Source organism: Arvicanthis niloticus, chromosome 5, assembly GCF_011762505.2.
Source record: "Arvicanthis niloticus isolate mArvNil1 chromosome 5, mArvNil1.pat.X, whole genome shotgun sequence".
Taxonomy (NCBI): domain Eukaryota; kingdom Metazoa; phylum Chordata; class Mammalia; order Rodentia; family Muridae; genus Arvicanthis; species Arvicanthis niloticus.
This window is the reverse complement of record NC_047662.1, coordinates 43,360,231-43,380,378: the sequence shown is the minus strand read 5'-3', so window position 1 is coordinate 43,380,378 and position 20,148 is coordinate 43,360,231. Positions and strand designations below refer to the sequence as shown.

Here is a 20,148-nt window from a genome sequence, read left to right as displayed (position 1 = left end):
CCCAATCACAATTAAGATATTCTTGCTTTGTTCCCGCCCCTCAGGCAGTTCCCATCCTTTTGGTGGAACCTGCAAAGTGCTCTTTGCTTGGGGTTTCTGAAGCACCTCAGGGAAAGAGACTTGGTGGTAGGTAAGGTGAGCGTAGTGGTGGTGGTTGAGGCCAGAGCCGAGGAGTGTAGGGACCTCAAACTGTTGGAAGTCTTTGACCATTAGGCATTTAGAACTTGAGAGGGCCCAGTCTCCTCGCTGTTAAATTAGGAGTTAAAATGTCTTAGCAGGTCCGACGCCTAGTGAGTTCTGGAACTGTCCTTCCTCTCCATCCTTCTCACTGTTGCCTACACTCTCCTGACTGCGGCTTCCCAGAGCCTGCGAGTGGCCGGGGTACCTCTACGCCAGCTCGGCAGCCGACTGCTGGCACTGCACCTCGCCCAGCGCCGAAAGCGAGTTACTTTTGCTCTGCTGAGATTTCTGATTCCCGGAGGCGGGGCCAGTGCCGGGAACTGCTCCTTCGTTCTGCACTTGGTTCTGGCAGGCTCGCTGTGGGGGTACAGGATTAGCACTACTGTGCTAAGCATGGGTGGATGTGTAAAGCGTAGGGACCACCGAGTGAGTACGTTAGTGAACTAAAGTGAACGTGGCAACACACACATGCTTCCTGCCCATATCCTTAGGTCTTTTCTCTTGTTTGACCACTGTCAAAGTTGCTATTCAATTTTGTTTTGTTTAGTGACTGTTCTGTAAACTCTCCCTGGCTTCTAGAGCAGTTGTGTGACGCACAGTTTATGTTTAACAAATGAATACATACTAGGAGAAATAAGGTGCTTGGTAATGACAAGGGGAACATGCACCCCCCCCCCAAACCCTAAGATTAATTGTCATAAAGAGAGACACCATTCACTTAAGTATCTGATGCACAGCATGCTGTAAGATGGATTGATTGGATGAATGTAACACTGTGCTAGGTCCAGCACCTAATCCTGTACCTAGCTCCCAGACCCTAGAGTGAACGTTCACCAGTCAGTGGGAGCTTCCCGTCTGCCAGACATTTGGCAGAATACAGGAAGAATAAGCGACCAACTTCATTCTCACTGGTGCCTCAGCCTCAGATTGAAGTCAAACAGCTTCTTGCTCAGTAGAAAAGGTCTTCTGAATCCAAATCCGCTTCTTTGCTAAGATTTATTTCGCACACACACAAAACCCCAGTAGTTGTAAGTAGTAAGTGTGCCCCATACGACAGCAGATCCTCTGCTTAAACAGTCCCTGTCCTTAGAGCCTGGTGGGTCTTGGGGAGAGAGAGAGAAAGAGAGAGAGAGAGAGAGAGAGAGAGAGAGAGAGAGAGAGAGAGAGAGAGAACAGCGTATAACCCCCATGTTTTCCTTCTCTCAGGCTGACATCAAAGAGGAGCCCCCCATCCCCCATATTGCACAAGCCCCACCGACTATGGCTGAGAGGGAAGATGCTGATGCTGAGGCTTGGCTGACGTTGAAGCCTGTGGAGCCCTTGCCCTCCCAGTGCTGCGGCAGTGGCTGCTCACCCTGTGTGTTTGACTTCTATTACCGAGACCTGGAAAGATGGGAAACGGCCAAAACCAGAAATGACAGGAGCCTGCTGAGTGGGAAGCAGCCACCTGAGAGCCAGGTGAGGAGTCCAGAGTGGTAGTATCTATCACCCCACCTGCCCTGCCTTGCCCAGTGCCCCGGCTATGGGAAGCCTTCCTTGACTAGGCAGTGGAGAGAAAGAAGTCCTTATAATGGAAGCAGGTAGATCCAAGGTGCAAGGTCCAGACCTGAAATCAACCTATTAGCTATGTGGATGTAGTCTGAGTCTCTTCACTTCGTAGTGCCTTTATTTTTCCATTTATAAAATGGACCAAGTTATTTGTAATGTTTAACCCCAAACCTAATAATTATTTCACCCAACAGATATCCATTAAATAAATACCTGTTATACCCCAGGCCCTATAAGCCACTGAGAATTTGTGAGTGAGCAAACTAACTTGGTACTATACAGACAGGTAAATAAGGGGTGTTGCCGTTACTCTGGAGCTTAATGACTTTTCTTTTCCCTTCCTAACTCCCTCATTCATTTCACAGTAGTTATGTGTTCAGTATATAGTGGCTCTGTAATCACCTGTGATAACAGAAAATTAAGGGATATTAAAAAATTTGGTAAGTCTTACAAAATAGCTCTCTTTTTCTCTTTGGATTTTCAAGATAGAATTTCTCTGTATAGCCCTGGCTGTCTGGGAACTCCCCTCTGTAGGCTGGCCTTAAACTCAGAAATCCACCTGCCTCTGCCTTGTGAGTGGTGGGATTAAAGGCGTGTGCCACCACCACCTGGCCAAAACAGCATATTTCAATCTAATAATTTTATCTTTTAAATTGTAATGAAGTAATAATAATATACAATTTTCCCTAGTAATTTATACTTTTGAAATGCATATACAAAACTAGGTGTGATGGCATGCTCTTTTAATACCAGCACTTAGAAGCTAGAGGCAGAAGAATCAAGGATTCAAAGCCCACCCTGGCCAAGTAGGAGTCAGGTCAGTCTGAGCTATGTAGGACCCTGTTTCAGAGAAAGAGACAGAAGGGGAGGGGTGGGGAGGAGTGGGGAGAGAACAGGCAAGCTAAGTAGTAGTCATGGTTTTCAGAGAAGGCTTCCTGCAGAAGACACGGGGAGTGTGTTTGATACGTTAGGGGCTATGGGCATGAATTTGAGTTCCTGCTCATGGTTGACTTCGAACAATAAGCTGTTAGATTTGGACTAGGGACTTCTCAGGCCATGCCCACTTGCTGCAGCCTTTCTCTGTCTACCCTCCCAGCTTCTGTGATGTCCGCCACAGATGTCAGGCAGGCACCATACTGTTACTGTCTGTGACTCTGTAGCCCTCATTTCCCCAAAGGAAGTTTACCGACTACCCTAATCAGGGCTCCGTATTATGGAAGCAGGTAACTGAAGGGCCGAACCTTTTTCCCTTCTCCTGCCTCCTGGGAGTCAGACAACCCGGCTGCCAGTGTGTATTATGGGATACTCATCAGCTACATGACCTGGAGCCTCCCTTTTCTCTGAAGCCTGTAAGAGGAACCTGGAGTTAGGTTCGTGAGCCTGAACTTTCTTTGGAACTCCCGCCATATTATCTGTCTCTGGTGTTAATAAATCTGTTCCCAGAAAGACAGTTTACCCCAGCATTCCTCTGGAAATCCAAACCTAAGACCTTTCAGGCCTCAGTTTCCCCATGTGTGATACAAGGATGTTAGATTGGACCATCTCTAAGGCTCCATCAGTTTATCTAGATCTGGAACTTAATAGATCTGAAGGGTGAGCAGGTGTTTTGTATAGAGGATACGATATGAACATAAAGACCTTGAGGTAGATAGACGGTGACGGTGGCCTTGGGAGGAATGAAAGTCTAAGGTCTGTTCTGAGGCAAATAAAATGAAGCTTGTAGTTGTCCACTGTTCCCTTGAATGTAGGCTTAGGAGCCTGTGCTGGGTCCTGCAGTTGTGGGGAGCTACAGAAAGCTTACAAGAAGAGTAAACTCCATGTACTATGCTGTAGATCAAGAGGAAGCAAGGGCCAACTCTCTGTCACATCAGGAGCTGGCTCTCATCGAAATCAGGAAAAGTAGCAAGAATGTGTGTCCCTTGGGTCTGACCTCTAGAGGTCAAATCTTTTCCTGTCATAGGGTTGTTCTACCAAGCTGAGTCCAGAGACTTTCCTGGCCTTTCACATCAGCACCATGGAGAAGGTCACCAAGGACACCTATCTTGTCCGGTTTATACTACCTGGGACCAGTCAGCTCGGCCTGCTTCCTGGGCAGCACCTCATCCTACGGTACATTCAGGTAGCGGGAGGGCCAGTGTCTGCCGCCCTGCTTTGCCACTGACCAGCTAAGTAACTGGGGGGAGCTTGCTTGACCTTGTTTGCCTTCTTCAGGGTGGACACAGCAGCGTAAGACTCGGGGTCCTTGGTGTGGCGCTCAGTAATGTTTTTGTGATATATGGTAACAGCAGCACTTTGATAGCACTTACTAGCCAAGGCATAGTTCTGTCTACTCAGGTCCATAAACTCATTTAACCTTCACAAAATCCCTAGAGGACGCTAAAGTCAGAGAGTTTCAGGAACTTGGTCAAAGTTACACAGGAAGTCTTGGATTGGGATTTGAAAGCAAGCAGTCTGTCTTTGGAGCCAATGTAATTAGCATCTGATAGAAAGGACAGGAAGAGTAAAGAACCTGAACAAGCAAAAGGTAGAGGCAAGAGAATTAGAAGTTTAGGGTCAGCCTTAGCTACATCTCAAGTTTGAGGCTATCCTGGGCTATATATCTTATCTCAAAAACAGTAATGATAAAAATAAAAGAGGAAACAAGAAAGCAAACAAAAAAGTTTCCCAGACTCACACAGCCACCAAGTCATAGAATCCAGATTCCAGCCTAGACAGCCTGGCTGCTGAACTATATTAGTGTTCTTTCCTCTGAGAAGAGTCCTCTGAGCTTTTTTCTGAGCTGTGCATCCCCAGCCTGAACCATCCCCACCTTTCCTGGGAGATCATCTTTTAGACAGGCAGTTGTGGGTATGTGAGGCTCTGCAGAGAGATCAGTGCTACAAACATGGATCTGTATGATACCTTCATACACCCAGACAACATTCAGGAGCATATTCATATGTGGGAAGAAAAATGGGCATAGAGCTGAACCCTAGAAATGCTGGAGCTTATGGAGTTAGCAAGAAGAGAAGAAACCAACAAACAAACCACAAAAAAAAAAAAAAAAAAAAAAAAAAAAAAACCCACAAAGCATGGCCCAAAGACAAGGCAGGAGGGGACTAGAAAGAGCTTACTGCTGGTCAGACTGGCCACTTGCCTCCAGGTGCTCTGGCCTGTGACCTGGCTGGCAATCCTTGAAGCTCACCATTCCAGCTGTCAGGAGAAGCCATAATGCTCTGAAGTTCTCCATCCATAAATTGGAGTGACCAGGACACCCTGCTTCTAGGGTGTCCTGACTCCCTAGTCCTAGGCTGACTCCCCTCCATCCTCTCTGCCACCCAGTGACATTCCTAATACATGTGACCATGTCACTCAGTAAGACAGATTCTGGTGCTCCTCATTGCTTCAATACCTGACTCCAGCAGACTTCTGAGTTCACAGATGGGCGTGCTCATTCCCTCTGAGACACAGCAGGCTCTACCTGCTGCAGTAAGTGGTGTCATGCTTTCTGCTTCTGAGTCATGTTTGTTCTGCTCTTGGTTTCTGCATATACTTCATAAACATTTCTTACATTCTGTCTAGTGCCCCTACATCTGATGCATTTGGACAGGGCCTTTCAGTCTTCGTAGACACCAGAGGTGAATGTTTTGTACACAATGAAGCCAGAGAAAGGAGTTCTTGGGTGTGCCTGGAAGCTGTTAGGATTTTTGTTATTATTGTTTAGGTGTGGGGTTTTGAGTTTGTTTTTTATTGTGGTTTGTTTTTACACAGTCATTATGTACTTCGGGCCAGCTTCAAACTCATGTTTTTCTGCCTCAGCCTCCCAAGTGCTGGGACTACAGGGTGCACCACCACACTTAACTGCCTGAGATACTTTGGTGAGCAGAACTGAGCTTGGATTTGGAACCATGGCCAATGCCAGTTTTGCAAGGGCTTTTCTTCTCTAAACTGCGTTCTGCATTTACAAGATTTTTTTTTTTTTTTCGAGACAGGGTTTCTCTGTGTAGTCCTGGCTGTCCTGGAACTCACTCTGTAGACCAGGCTATCCTCGAACTCAGAAATCCGCCTGCCTCTGCCTCACAAGTGCTGGGATTAAAGGCGTGCACCACCACCGCCTGGCTTGTTTTTTTTTTTTTTTTTTTAATTTTAACTTTTATTTTTATTTTATGTGTATGCCCGTGTGCTTGAGGGTATGTATGTGCACTGTGTGTGCAGTGTCCCTGGAAGTCAGAAGAAGGTATTGGTACCCTGAACCTAGAATTACAGGCAGTTGTGAACCACCCACTATGGGTGCTGAGAACCAAACCAAGGTCCTCTGCGAGCTGTGAGAGCTCTTGAGCTCTGAGCCATTTCTGCAGCCCTGGATTGTTATTTTAAATGAAATTAGGTATGTAATATGCCTAATATATAGTAGGCATTCATACCTCATAGCTATTATCAGAACTCAAGATTGCTCTCCTGACCTGTTTAACATTGTAAAAACAATCAATACATTGGCAGGGCTTTGGCCTCCAGCCTTTAGAGAACTCTTCCAGTTCTCATGCTTGCTGGTCTCTGGTAATGTTTCATAAGCTGTTAGCAGCTGCTTTTATCTGTGTTATTTTGTAGTGGAGAAGGAAAGCACAGTAATGTCCTGCAAACTGCTCACAGCCTCAGTGTACTCTTTGATGTACTGTTCTGTCTAATTCCAGTGAAGTCACACAACCAGGACCTAAATGGCTACTCCTCTGTTACAGGAGGTGTTGCTGAGAGATAAAATATTGCACACAGGTCTCACAGGTAGCCAGCGTGGGTGGGGGTGAGCTCGCTGTTCTTCCTTCTGCTGTTCCTTACCTGTCCCTTGGTGAGGACTTCTGGGAATGACTGGAACCTACCCTTCATGTCCATTAACCAGGCAGGGGAGGTGTCATTGTTAAATAGCTGACTGCCCGACTCTGTGCACTTCTCCTTTCCAGAGGTGTAGTAGACGGCTTGGAAATCCAGAGAGCCTACACTCCCATTAGCCCTGTCACTGCGGAAGGATACTTTGACGTTCTAATCAAGGTGAGTCGATTCTTATTGAAGATCCTACAAGGTGCTATGGACTCATATCTCCATCTCTGGCTTGCTTGGGGTGAAGGGTTTCCCATCTATGAGTTGGCATGAAAATGGGCTGGCTTGAAGGAACAGCAGTTTATGAGGGGGGTCTCTTCCTTCTCCTTTTCTAAGGCTGCTGCTGCTGTGCTCAGAGGGCATGTTATTGGGAGATTTTAGGGAATCCTGTACCTTATCACCTTCCATGTACTGGTGGAAGGAGAGTACTGAGATGAGAAGTGGGGAGGAAGTCCCTGCACCACTGTGTGTTGGCACAGGAGTCCAGCCTGACCTGGAGGGACCCAGGACAAATGATCAGATCAATACAGTACAATGTGATGCTTGCCATGAGAGTGGAGACCCAGCCCAACACAGGGCAGCTGTAAACAAGGAACTCAGGCCCAGCCTCCTGGTAGATGCTGTGTGTTTGAGGGCTAAGAAACAAGAGAAGTGTGGGGAGAAAGCTCTGAGAGCTGGGAGCAGCACAGCAGAAGAGGCATGAAATGGGAAAGACATTCATCCTGGCACAGAAGGGGCAGGATGCCAGAGAAAAATGGGCATGAAGACCCTGCAGACAGAACTACTCTGACATGCTCTCTGGGAGGCTGGCCTTGAAGGAGGAGTGTGAACTGATGGTGGCAAGGAATGAATGGCATTCTAGGCTAAGAGTACTGATAGCCAGACTTCAGAAAGGGTGACAGGAAACAGGCCTTCTGGAAACTATGTTCAGCCCAAGTGGTAGAGAAGAGGATTTCTGTGGGGCAGCTGGGCCACTGGAAAAGTCAGGAATGAGTGGAATGGGTTGGATACAGAATGCCCTGGAGACCCAAGATCTGAGCAGTAAGTTACAGTCACAGAGGCCCAGCGCAAAGAGACTAAAGAGATTGTTTTTCACGGACCTGCTGACCCGTTGACATTTGACTTCCAGCAAGTGGAGCTTTGTGTGCACACCTGCTGTAGCCCTGCTAGCACGGCCGTCACAGCACCATGCTGTCATCTACAAAGTTCATGCTCACAACAATTGAATTAACAAAGCCCCAAACAAAAATACTAATAATGATTTAAAATAAGTTTCAATTTTGTGTCAGACCACTTTCATAGCTATCCTTAGCTGCTTGTGGGCACAGGCCACAGGTCACAGGTCTGACATGCCTGCATGTGAGAACAGTTCCCTCATGCAGTCCTAAGAAGCATCAGTATTTAAGAACAGCTTTGACATCCAAGCCTCCTTACAAGGCTGTGTCATCTCGTTCACTAGTCAGCAGGCTGAGGCCCAGAGGACCTGAGGTGGGAGGTCGGGGAAGGAGTGATGTGGGTGAGCAAGCCCCTGATTCCGTGGCCTAGAGCCGACTTGGGCTCCTGCTTTCTTGCCTGCCTGTGAGCCCGAATGTTTATTCCTTCCCACATAAGCCTGGACGAGCTCCCTTCTGCACGCTACTGTTTGTCTGAGAGATTCCACAAATCCTCTCCAAATGGCCTGCTTCCCTGTGCTGCTTGTCTAGGGCGCTTCTGCTGAGAGGATAAGCCTGGAGATAGCTCTCCAGAGCAGCTGGGTCCCTCCCAGCTGCAAGGCTGACTTTCTCCTTCAGAGCAGTATCTCATTATCCCTAAGCCACTGGCTGGAAAGAGCTAGAAATGTCTTTGCAAATTGGGAGGGCAGTGGGAGTTTGTGGGTTGACTTTCCCATGAGGAAACTAAGGAGGGCTCTGTTTTCAAGCACCTGCTAGGCACTGGGTACACTGCTTGTAACTGTTGTCATTTCAACTCATGACCTCAAGAAAACCATATTATCCCCACTTCACCAATGAAAAACCTGCATCTTAAAGGCCTCTTGGGTAATAGGACAAAAGCTGTCTTAGTTTTTCTTGAGCATTTGCTCCAAACCAAGCTCTCTGTGGCAGAAGAATCTTTTCTTTGGTGCTGTCTAGGGCCAGTAGGGCCATAGCTGGGGTTTTGCCTATTTTGTTTTGTCTTGTGTTTATGGACAGTGGTAAGCCACCATGTTGGTGCAAGGAATTAAACCCAGGTCCTCTGGAGGAGGAACCAGTGCTCTTAAGAGCTGAACCACTTCTCTAGTCCCCATAGCTGGAGTTTTTACTTTCCCAAATTGGGCCCAGAAACCAAAATGTGCCCCCACAGAGTTTCCAGTAAAAACTCTCCCTTCCGCTCATCTCCCAGGTGAGCCAGGACTTCCTTGTGCTTCATGCAGACAGTGTTGGAGGTAGTCGTGGATGGTCAAAGGCAGGTCTGACAGCAAAATCTAGTCTGCCCTTCAAGCTTTGGGCCATCCCAACCACCCTTCCAGTTTTGTGTTTCCAAGTTCCCGAGTCTACCCACCCATGGCCATTGGTTCTTCCCAAGAGACCTGGGCTCTTGTGCCCTTGCACATGTGACCTCAAATCCCAGGAGTTTTTGCATGACTCCCCACCCTGGGTGTCCAGTTTTGCCCAAACTTAAGTTTCCACCTCTAAGAAGCCATCCTTATTTCACTCCGTGGGCTCATGGTTTCTCCTCGTGGAGTGTGAAGCTGTCTTTACTGTGTTTATGTCTGAGATGTATAGACACATCTCTCTGATACTTTTGAGCCCTTTCAGAGTAGGCCTGACTGCATAAATTAATTGATTGGAATTTTTATTGCCTAATGTTCATGGTTCAGGCACTGGATGTCGTCACCATGTTTCAGGCCAACTGTGTGTCTGCTACCCCAGCATAGTGCTCAGAACAGTGTTGGTAGGCAGTGTAGACAGTTCACCTGCTTAGTAGTCATCCCACCAGGAGGTAGTGTAGAATGAGCCGGACACTGAAAACTGAGTCCAGTGTTCAAATCTACTTGGTTTTAGCCTGCCCAGAATTGCAGAATTACAAGTTTATTGCTGACTTCAGAAGTGGGAGGGTTTTTGTTAAAAATATGGACCTCCTCTTATCTCTTGGAAGACCAACATATGCCCCAGACTAGCACCTGAGAAATAGCTTTCCTCTTAGAAAGAACATCCCTTGGTAGACAGACCACTGTCTTTCTGACACTGCATGCTAGTTGCCTTTAGTCTCTACCCAGTTCTTTGCTGGGCTACACTCCCTGCATGGCCTCCTCAGGCATTTTGATGTGCAGCCTCTCTGAAGGTTGGTACGTCTATTGGAGTCTCATCTCAGCCGTACCGCCCACCTTGTGTGGCTATAGATGCCAGTGTGGACAATGGCTCCAGCATGTGAGTCCCTCAGGAGGCACTGAGCACGCTGAAGGAGGTTCAAGTGTTAGTTAGTGGGGTTTGTGCGGCGGTGCATGCCTATCCACTGACCATTCCTTGTGTTTGCTTCAAGTGCTACCAGACTGGGCTCATGTCCCGGTATGTGGAGTCCTGGAGAACAGGAGACAGAGCTTTCTGGCGAGGGCCTTTCGGAAGCTTCTTATATGAACCAAAGAAGGTCAGTGTGAGCTCCTTCAGTCCTGAGGAGCTTCCCCAAGTCACTGTGCTATTCCTCCAGCACTTACCCAACCCCAGAGTGCTGTGAGGCTTAATAAGGGAGGAGATGGACCAGCCCTAATAAACACACTGTCTGCTTTACTCCAGAACTGCTGAAGGCTACCTGTGCCTCAGATCAGGCTTGAGGACTTGAGTTCAGGATCCTGACACCCTCTGACCCTTAGATGCTGTTCCAATTGCACCTTCTTCTCAGGAAGCTGAGTGCAGCCCACACTCACTTCTAGATTGGAAGCCTCTTACTTTGTCTGCACAGCATGCTTGCATGTTTGTCTACCTTTCCCAGAAAGAACTGGTCGTTTCTCATCAGCTGCCCCATGCCTGGGAAGAAGTCCAGTTGTTTGTATCAAGAGTTTTGAGAATCCTTTGACCCAGAAATTCCATTTCTAGAAGTCTCTTTTTTTTTGTTTTGGTTTGTTTTGGTTTGTTTTGGTTTTTCGAGACAGGGTTTCTCTGTATAGCCCTGGCTGTCCTTACTCTGTAGACCAGGCTGGCCTCAAACTCAGAAATCCGCCTGCCTCTGCCTCCCAAGTGCTGGGATTAAAGGCGTGCGCCACCACCGCCCGGCTTCTAGAAGTCTCTTACACACACACACACACACACACACACACCAAAAAAAAAAAAAAAAAAAAACATAACAAGACAAAACCCAAATGCTGCTTATTGTGCATGTGTTAGTGGCATTTTTATTTCTAATAACAAAAGACTAGAGGCAACTGAGAACCCAACTAAGAGAACAGTAAGTGCGCTGGGTTACAGGAACTTGATACAACCTTCTCCTAGACTTTAAAGTCACGTCTTTAATGATGCTCTATGCTTATGCTATAGGAGCAAGTGATAAAGGCTAAGTACAAAACAATATATACCCAGTAGGGAAACTAACTAAAAATGCACAGAAAAAAATATGAAATATTAGCAGGTTTGGGGAGGGATTATGGGCAATTTTCATTTTCTTCATTATGCTTTTCAAATTATCTGGAATAAACACCTATTACCTTTATAATTAGGAAAACAAAGCCCAAACCAAAACAAGCGGAAAAGAATGAATCATGCTTGCCTTGCCGTTCTTTTTGTTTAATTTAAAAATAGCTTTTATTGTATTTTTCCCTTATTATAAATGCAAAACATGTTCACTAACAAAAAAAAAATTATCAGAGACAGACAAAGGGAAGAAACTCAAATGCACCTGGAAGCCATCTCTCTAGGATGCCAGCCTCACTTCCAAACCCTCTCCCATCCCACACATGGGCATATGTATAAACACATATATACATGCTTATATGGACATCATCATGCCAGCCCTGTTAGGACTGGGGTGTATCTTAGTATAGAACACTTTCCTAGCACTTGTGAGGCCCTGGGCCCCCATCTTACACATACAGGTATATATGCTATCACTCTCCAGCAGGGTTCTGGAACTGTCCATGCTTGGCTCTGCATTGTGTTCCCCTATTCTGTGTCCCTGCCCTTAAGAACAGGGTGTGGATGTTGTTTCTTTTCCTAGCTTGGAGCAGATGGTCTTCTGACCATTTGCCCCACGAGGGAGCCTCCCACTGCCTGTGACTTGCATCCTTGGGACATCCGAGCCTTTTGTTTCTCACCTAGATCCAACTGCAAGGGCCAGGATGGTGCCTCCCACATTCAGATGGCCACCAAAGCTTTGTCAGGGCCTGCTTTGCTCCTTGAGAAGACTCAGGATCCCACCCTCTTTCCAGTCCTGCTCTGTAGTTGTCTGATTACACACAGATGTTAAACCAACCATACAAATGTCTGTCTCTGCCTTCAGGCCACAGGCAGACACTAGTATCCAGGAGGAGACAGGTAGTATTTGCCAGTGTATGAGGGAGGCACGGGTACTGGGGTACAGGAAATGAAGGGCTCCCCAACCCCAGCCCAGCTTAGGGAAGGTGTCCTAGAACACAACCTGAGCAAGAAGGAGAGAAAAGGAGGGGTGGGACAGAGCAAAGGCTGGGAGGCTGCAGGGACCACTGTAGCAGAAGAAGGTGACCCAGCCCAGGATCTCAGGCTTAACAGGGAGAGAACAGAAATGGATTAAACCTCAACTCCATACCGGGCCTTTATGTTCCCTCATCTGGTCCCCAGGGCAATTCTGAGCTAGGAGCTATTTTAGGAAAATACTCTCATTATTGTTCTCCACCAGTGAAGAAATTGTGGTTCAGATTAGGAAAATAACTTGCCCAGATCACATGGTTGGTATTTATATACAGATGCCTAATCTCTGGAGTGAAAAGGTGAATATTTTTCAGTGTGAGTCAGGCATTAACCTTTAAGAAACTGACCTTCAAGGCAGGGTGGTGATGGCACATACCTTTAATACCAGCACTTGAGAGGCAGAGGCAGGTAGATCTCTGAGTATGAGGCTAGACTGCTCTATAGAGTGAACTCCAGGACAGACAGGGTTTTACACACACACACACACACACACACACACACACACACACACACACCACAGAGAGAAAGAGACAGAGACAGACAGACAGACAAACTTTGAAAAGGCCTGCCCTGTTTTTTTAAGGAACCTAGAGGAGACAGGAAATGGGCTTACTGAGGAGGGGTTGATGGTACTATTCTCTTGGGTAGAAATTTACCTTATAATGCCATGCTAGGCAGGTGTATTCATTACTTCATTTACTTCAGAGAGGCTCAGAGTTACAGGCTAGGCCAGGGGGCAGTCTAGAGAGCAGGCTGGGATGGAGTTGGGAGGGGCAAGGCTTTGGTGAGAGAGGAAGTGGCTTTGGGAGTTAGTGAGTCCTTGCCAGCTGTAAGCAGAGTCATTGTAGAGAAATGTTAAAAGGCAGCCAGTCCTCTTTCAGGTCGGGCTTTGCTCTTTAGGAGCCTGAGTCCCATGAGCTGTGTTCCGCAGGCTTTACCTGCTGTTCACAATCCAGGTGTCTTCATGCACCAGGGGAAGAGCATGGCAGAGACGGGTGGGACACTTGGCAAAACCAAGGGAAATCCATGTGGGGTAGCGCCTGCCCACCATCACTGTGCTGTCCGTCCTGCTCTCTAGTATGGCGAGCTTCTCATGCTGGCGGCCGGCACAGGCCTGGCCCCTATGGTGCCTATCCTGCAGAGCATCACAGACAACGAAGACGATGAGACCTTTGTCACCTTGGTTGGCTGCTTCAAGACCTTCGAGGGCATCTACCTGAAGACCTTCTTCCAGGAACAGGCCAGGTTCTGGAACGTGCGAACCTTCTTTGTCCTCAGTCAGGTGAGCCCAGGGTGAGGACCTCTCCCCTAACAGGCTGCATTCCCTTTGCGCTGTCTTGAGCTGGCTGTAGCCTCTGTGCCATGTACTATAGTAATAACCCCAGGTGCTCTGTGTGGAATGTAGGCATCACCAAGTCAGTCATACAGAGGAGGAAGCAAGCTTACAGAGATGCTGGGCCAAGGGGGAGCCAGGACTGAGCCCTGTATGCTTCACACTCCTGAACCCCAATTTGTAGTTGCTTCCCTCAGCATGTCCCACCCATCCCCTGCGGTCACTTGTGTGGAGTCAAAGCAGCAGTAGTACTGTTCACATCTTTATGACTGAGAATGTGCCATGGTGCCTAGCAGGAGGCGGGCCCCTAGTAGGGGCTCCGTGGAGACTGGCCGGCCAGTGCCTTAGTAAGATCCCTGCCACCTCCACCTGTTCCTCCACACTGCTGCAGAACAGCTGCTGTCAGACTCAGTGAGCTGTAAGTTCTCTAGCTGGAAGCCACCCCATGTCCTGCTCCCTGGGTCCCCATATCCCCAACTCTTGCCATAGCATGGCATATCAGGCCAGGCCTTCTGTTACCATTGTCTGCTTCTAGAGGGTCTAATCTCACTGTTTCCTGTACTCCCTAGGTTGGGGTTCTCTGCTGCCCCTTCCCCATTTCCCTTAGCTTGAGGGTCAGCCTTATATACTGCAGATACCCCCTCCTCAATTTCCTTTTTGAGAAAATTCTGGAAAATATCTGACAACTTACATGATCCTCAACCTCATAGCTGGTACTAGGAAACTGGATTGTTGTCCCCTCCAGAGCTTTGTAGATTCAGAGTCTGCAGACCTGTCCCCAGGTAGGAGGCTCTTTGAGATGCACTTGGAGGGTCTGTTTGGTGAACATTAGCAGCAGCCAGAAGTGCCCAAGGTAGGACAGAAAACAGAAGGCTGGTGTGCAGTAGAGAGGACTAGGGAAGGCCATACGCCCTACGGAAGCCTGGGCCAGGAAGGGAAACAGGGCACAGGCACCTGCAGACTCACCAGCCCTGGCTGCTGCCTAGCTCTCTTTCCCTCTGTCCTCAACCTCAGAGATGCCAGGGACACAAAGGAAGGTGAGATACCCCCTGCCCTAGAGGACAGGGACAGCTGGTCATGGATGTCTGTCTTAGTTGAGACCATGACCAGAATCTGCTTGGGAAAGAAAGGGATGTGTCAAGCCTTCATCTGTAGGCCATCTGGAATGGGGGTCATGGCAGAAACTCAAACCTGAACACAGGAAGCAAAGCAGAGTCCATGAAGGAATGCTTCTTCCTGGCGTGTTCAGCTTACTTACTAAATAGCCCAGGGCTCCCCGCTCAGAGATGGCACCACCACCACAGTGAGCTGGACCCTTCCACATCAGTTACCAGTTAAGAAAATGAGCTGGCATGATGACACACACCTTTAATCCCAGCACTTGAGAGGTTGAAGCAATCAGATCTCTGAGTTGGCGGTCAGTCTACATAGTGAGTTCTAGGCCAGCCAAAGCTATACATAGTGTGACTCTGTCTCAGGAGAGAGAGGAGGAGGGAGATTAGATAGATAGATAGATAGATAGATAGATAGATAGATAGATAGATAGATAGATAGAATGTGCTCCACAGGCTTGCCTATAGGCCAATCTGATAGAGCCATTTACTCAACTGAGGGTCCTTCTCAGATGACTCCAGCTTGTATCAAAGTTGACAAAACTGACCAGGGTACTGCTTTTCTTTGAATATGTCTCTGTGTGCCATTCAGAGCATTTCAGTCCCCACTGCAGTCTCATGAAGCTTGTACTGCCATCCTGTCTCTTTCACAGATGTGGAACCTGAGGTAACAAGGTAACAGCAACAGACAGCTGGGCACCAGCCCAGCTAGTCCTGCACAGAGGCCATTGTCTTAGTCCATCGGGATAGTATACATACATGCTGGCCAGTATGGAGGCAAGTGGGGTCAGTAATGCCGCATGAAAGAGGTGGTATTTGAGCCTGGGCTGGAAAGTTATGTGAAAGTTCACTTCTGGCCCTGCTTTGATGATACCAAAGGTTGGGCAGTAGTATGGACTGGCTGGCTTTATCACAGGAGTAAGGGTGACTAAGGTGGCTCTACTCACCCACATGCCCTTGACACAAGTCACCCCTTTCCCTGCCTGAGCCTGGCAGTACTCCTTCTACTTCCTGCCAGCCTGTCCATCATTCTGCACTGCCTTGCTCCTAGCCCTTTGCTGGCTCCTACCGTTCTCAGGACTTCCCAAGCCCAGTGGCCTGATGACCTTGACAGCTCCATCTGCTGGCCCTCCCTCCCTAATGCTGTGTCCTGGTGTCACGGGCAAGCTTGCAGCTACAACTGTGCTGTGCTTTTCTGGTGCTAGCCTTTGTTCCTGCTGTCCCCTGCCAGGTGTGCTATGTCCCCTCCCTTTCCCAATGCCTACTCATCCTTGCTGGATCTGCCTATGGGCAAGTCCATCCCTGGGTGCAGATCCTGGGTGCTGCAAGTGCTCCTGCCGTCACAGCGCCCTACCACCCTGTTTAAGGGTTCTGCCTCACTGAGGAGTGACCAGACTCGGTGCATCTTGGTGCACACAATTCAGGTAGGGCCAGTGGAACCAAGGGGTTGGTGAGAACTAGGAAATGGGAAGGGGAGATGGACTGGTGAGGTCTGCTCGCTCTACCCTTGGGGTTCTACTAGATAAGGAGAGTGTTTGAGGGAGTGTAGGAAGAGCCAGGTCACCAGAGAGTGCTCCTGAACAGCACTAGCGGACCTTGAAGTGAAGCTACAAAGCCTGAAAGCACATGGGACACTAAGAGCCCCTGGGCCTCCCCAAGGCTGTGTTCTTACTCTGGCTGGCAGGACCATGGTTCTCCAGAGCCTAGGTCTTCATCTCATAGCTCAGAGACTTGGAACTCAGCATGGCAGTGGCAGTGAAGTTAGGAGCTTCTTTCGGTGAAGGGTTTCTCCCATGTCCTGCAGTGGCAGAAAAGAGCTGGTTGGGTGAATACTAAGAACCCTCAGGAGTCATCGCTGCTCTCTCTTGTCTTCCCAGGAAGTCTCCCCAGAACAGCTTCCCTGGAGCTACCGTGACAAGACCCACTTTGGCCGCCTGGGCCAGAAGCTGGTTGATAAGCTGGTGGCCTGCTGCCGGAGAAAGCCATTTACATTAGTCTGTGGCTCACCTGCATTTACTGAGGACATGGCTAGGTGTTTGCTGTCTGCTGGCCTGACTGAGGACTCCTACTTCCTCTTCTAGCCCTGGCCTTGAACCTTAATCAGGGGTACAGAGAGGAGCCCAGACCAGAGTCAGAAGACATGGAGTCCAGGCCTGGTCCTGCTGCCGACTTTCCCAGAGACCTTGGGCAAATGTCACCACCCTTGGAACTTCCTTCCCTGTCTGCTGCATCCTGCTGTGTGGAGGGAGGCCAGAAGTTAGCCTGGGAGTCAGGGAAGACTGCTCCAAGGAAGCCAAGCAAACGGGAGTCCTGCTGGTGGGGGTTGACAGGACGAGGGTGAGGAGCCTCTTATCCTTCCAGAGTCCATCAGTGCTGAGAAAATGACTTGGGAAAAGCTCAGAGCTCTTGGGAGGACCTTAACTGTGCCTCCTGTGTGGTGAACCCGACTTGCAAAAGTCCTTGGGTCTATGACCTGACCATGTCCTCAGACCAAGGCCCTGCCTGGATCATCTCTGTATCTGTGACAAGTCTTTCCTGCCATGATCAGCTTCACACTCAGTTTCTTTCCTGGCTCAGGAGGCCAGCTCAGAGTCCTTTCCCCACAAAAGAAGAGGAACAGAGGCAAATGCCCCTCCCTCCTGCAGGCAGCCACATAGCCCGCGCCTTCAGCTCTCGTGCCCTGGCGACGGTTGCTATGGAGATCTAAAGATAGAGCAGGAGTCAGGAGACCTGGGTCCCTCTCCCAGCTCTGCCCACTGAGTGGCTGTTGATCCAGGTCCACCCAGCCTCCACCTCCACCTCCTCTATCCTGCGTGGGGCATGCCCTCTCCAGGGAACTCACTGCCCCTGGGCATCACGTTGACTTAATGAATTCTGTTTTCCACAGCCTGGGCCCCAGTGTGCTGCACCAGCACAGGCTAGATACAGGCAGTCCCAGACTTCTAATGCTCAGCAGTGGAATGTTAGAAGCTGAGAGCCAGAAGCCCTCAGGATTAGGCATTTATAACTATGGAGTTGCACTCTCTCCCCCTCATCCCACCCCCATAGCAGAGCTCAGATGTCAGAAAACCCTGTCCAGCAGACTCGTGAACAAACGGGTAAACCAAGGTCTGTGAGTGACTCATCCAAGATGAATGCCAAGACAGCCCTACAAGTCTCCCATCTCCTGCTCCCCTGACCCCTGTGCTTGTACACCGTGCTTTTCAAACTGGGTTCTGCAGGCCACTGGGGAACTTTGCCTGGATGATAGCAGCAAAGGTGGCTGTAGGGATCGCCCGGCCCCCTTCATAGCAGGTCTGTTTTTACCTCATCCTCATAGTGGGGGCATGGAGGAGTTTTTGTCAAAAAGGACTTTTCTATCCCACCCTGAAAAATCACAACAAAGAAATCCCTGTTCACTGCACAGCCATGGTGAACAACTGGGCGATGAGAAGCTTGCATGCTGCACCTCGGGGCATGGGACCTCTGTCGTGGTTTTACAGGGCATTAGGTGTGACTTCTCAGAACCAAGTGTCATGAGCAAGTTAAAGCTGCTTAAACACAGGTCAAGACTCTTTATTTTGTTTGGCCTGGGTCCTCAGCCTCAGGGTCATTTTCCTCTTGAGTCTCAGCCCAGCACAGTGTGACAAGACCGAGAGGCAGAGCTCCCACAGGGCCCACGAGCTCTCCTTGCCCCACCTGTGACTCGGGGCAAGACACATGTCACCTACCCGGACCTCTGAGAACTTCATCAGTGTGCCTTGGTGGGGCTTACTGGTCATCCTCATGGATGCTTCTGGGGGACTAGGAGCCCACCTGTCCAAGGAAATAGCCGTGCCGAGCTAGGTACAGCCTTTCCGCTGGAGAGCACCAGCCAGGGCACAAGTTGGCTCAAATAGCTCTGAAAGGGGTAGATGTTATAGAAATGGAGATCACCGTGCTAAGAGAGTCGGGAGCAGGGCTTGAGCCTGTAGAAAAGACGGGCACTCCCTAGCCCCAACGATAGAAGCTTCAAAAAGCAATGCTTTTGCTCATTCCTGGAAGGCTCAGAGAGGTCCCACTTAAGGGGAAGAGCCTAGGGCAGTTCCCACATGTCTCTCTCTGTCTACCATTTTTGATATTTGATACCTAGACAGTAGATTAGGCCACTCAGAGGCAACTGACATCCCCTGTCCTGGGTGGGTTGCCTTCCTCTTCACCTTCCTCAAGTATAGAATCTGGGCAGCCTGCCTATTAGTGGGATTAATTATCCTGAATATTGGGCAAATGTGTCTATAATGCCAAGATGCCAAACAGTCTCCTGTCACCTGGTTACTTGAGAGCTCAAGTTTGCTGTGCCTGGCAAGGTATAGGTGAGTGTAAAATAGGACTGATTGGAATTCATGAGATCATCACACTTTGTGGGTGGGTTCTGTCAGCTGGCCAGTTCCTTGTGAAGATGCCTGGTTTTCTGCAGGCTGTGGGGATAGAGTTGGGCACTGCCATTGTGTGATAGTGCAACGGCAGGGGGACACTCAGGACCTGTACGTGACCTGAAGGCCTCAGCAGTCCAACAAAGAGCTCACTTCTCTTTGAGTGGCACAAATTAGCATCCCGAGTTATTCTGCCACTGCCCCTCTGCTCAGTCTGGAAGCATAGCCAGAGGCTGAGTGGCCTCACCTATCCACCATGTTCCCAACACACAGGGTACTCAGCACCTCCTGAAGGTAGACTACCTGAGACGTAGCAGAACCGAAGTGCTTTACAGGTGCCAGGAATCCACAGGGAGTCACGCCACTGTATTTACCCAGGTTAGAGTCAGAAACTAAGCCTCTGAGCCACCAATAACATGTAAGGGGGCACACGTTCCAAACACGTGTTAATTGTTTTAAAGGTTATATGACATGTGAACACACCTGGTGGTTTATGTAAAGACTGTTTCTGTATGGTGTGACACAGCGAAGGCTAAAATCTATGAAAAAACAGAATGAGAAAAAAAGCAGTTCTTTTTTGTTTGTTTTTCTCTTTGTTTTGTTTTGGTGCTGGAGACTGATTCTAGAGCCTCGTGGATGCTAAGTTAAAGACCTGCTCCGCCATACCTAGTTCCAGTGGAGATCCCAGTGGATTATCAGTCTGTATCCTAGATCCCAGTGGGCTATCAGTCTGTAGGTAAAATGAATGGATCAGGTCTCCATGTACCAGCATAGAGTAAATGTTTTTCAAAGTCATAATGGAAATAACTGCACATAGTAACAGGACAAGTACAGGGCTAGCAGGATCACTTTGCAGCTAACGGTGCTTGCCATCAAGCCTGACAACCTGAGTTTGAACCCTGGGACCCACATGGTGGAGGGAGTCAGCTCCCACAGGATGTCCTCTAGTGTGTACACACACAAACCAATAAAAGTAAGATTTGGGGGTAGGGACAGTACTTGGGAATTATAAAACTCCAAAATAATGTTTTCTGTTGAGATAGCCCAGCTGCAAGCACAGAGCTGACTGGTGGAGAGAGATGGACCAGAGTGGGACAGGG

General features: G+C 48.8%; 1 protein-coding gene and 1 long non-coding RNA gene across 4 annotated transcripts; one reads left to right on the top strand and one right to left on the bottom strand.

Moving 5' to 3' along the window:
* The first annotated feature begins 38 nt into the window (after nt 1-38).
* Nucleotides 39-18,200, top strand: Cyb5rl (cytochrome b5 reductase like). Of its 3 annotated transcripts, none has more exons than XM_034501675.2 (7): nt 39-126; nt 1,387-1,638; nt 3,689-3,837; nt 6,663-6,750; nt 10,099-10,203; nt 13,291-13,494; nt 16,535-18,200. In XM_034501675.2, the coding sequence occupies exons 2-7, from the start codon at nt 1,441-1,443 to the stop codon at nt 16,736-16,738; spliced, it is 948 nt and encodes a 315-aa protein (XP_034357566.1). In that variant the 5' UTR covers nt 39-126; nt 1,387-1,440; the 3' UTR covers nt 16,739-18,200. The 3 variants fall into 3 exon arrangements, with proteins under 3 accessions (XP_034357566.1, XP_034357567.1, XP_076790658.1); XM_034501676.2 differs by having other exon boundaries at nt 44-130; XM_076934543.1 differs by having other exon boundaries at nt 60-135.
* Nucleotides 12,576-16,800, bottom strand: LOC143442389 (uncharacterized). Its single transcript, XR_013110534.1, has 2 exons — nt 16,665-16,800; nt 12,576-16,455 (listed from the first exon to the last, which is right to left on the bottom strand). It is a non-coding gene; the product is annotated as an uncharacterized LOC143442389 (long non-coding RNA).
* Nucleotides 18,201-20,148: the final 1,948 nt, after the last annotated feature.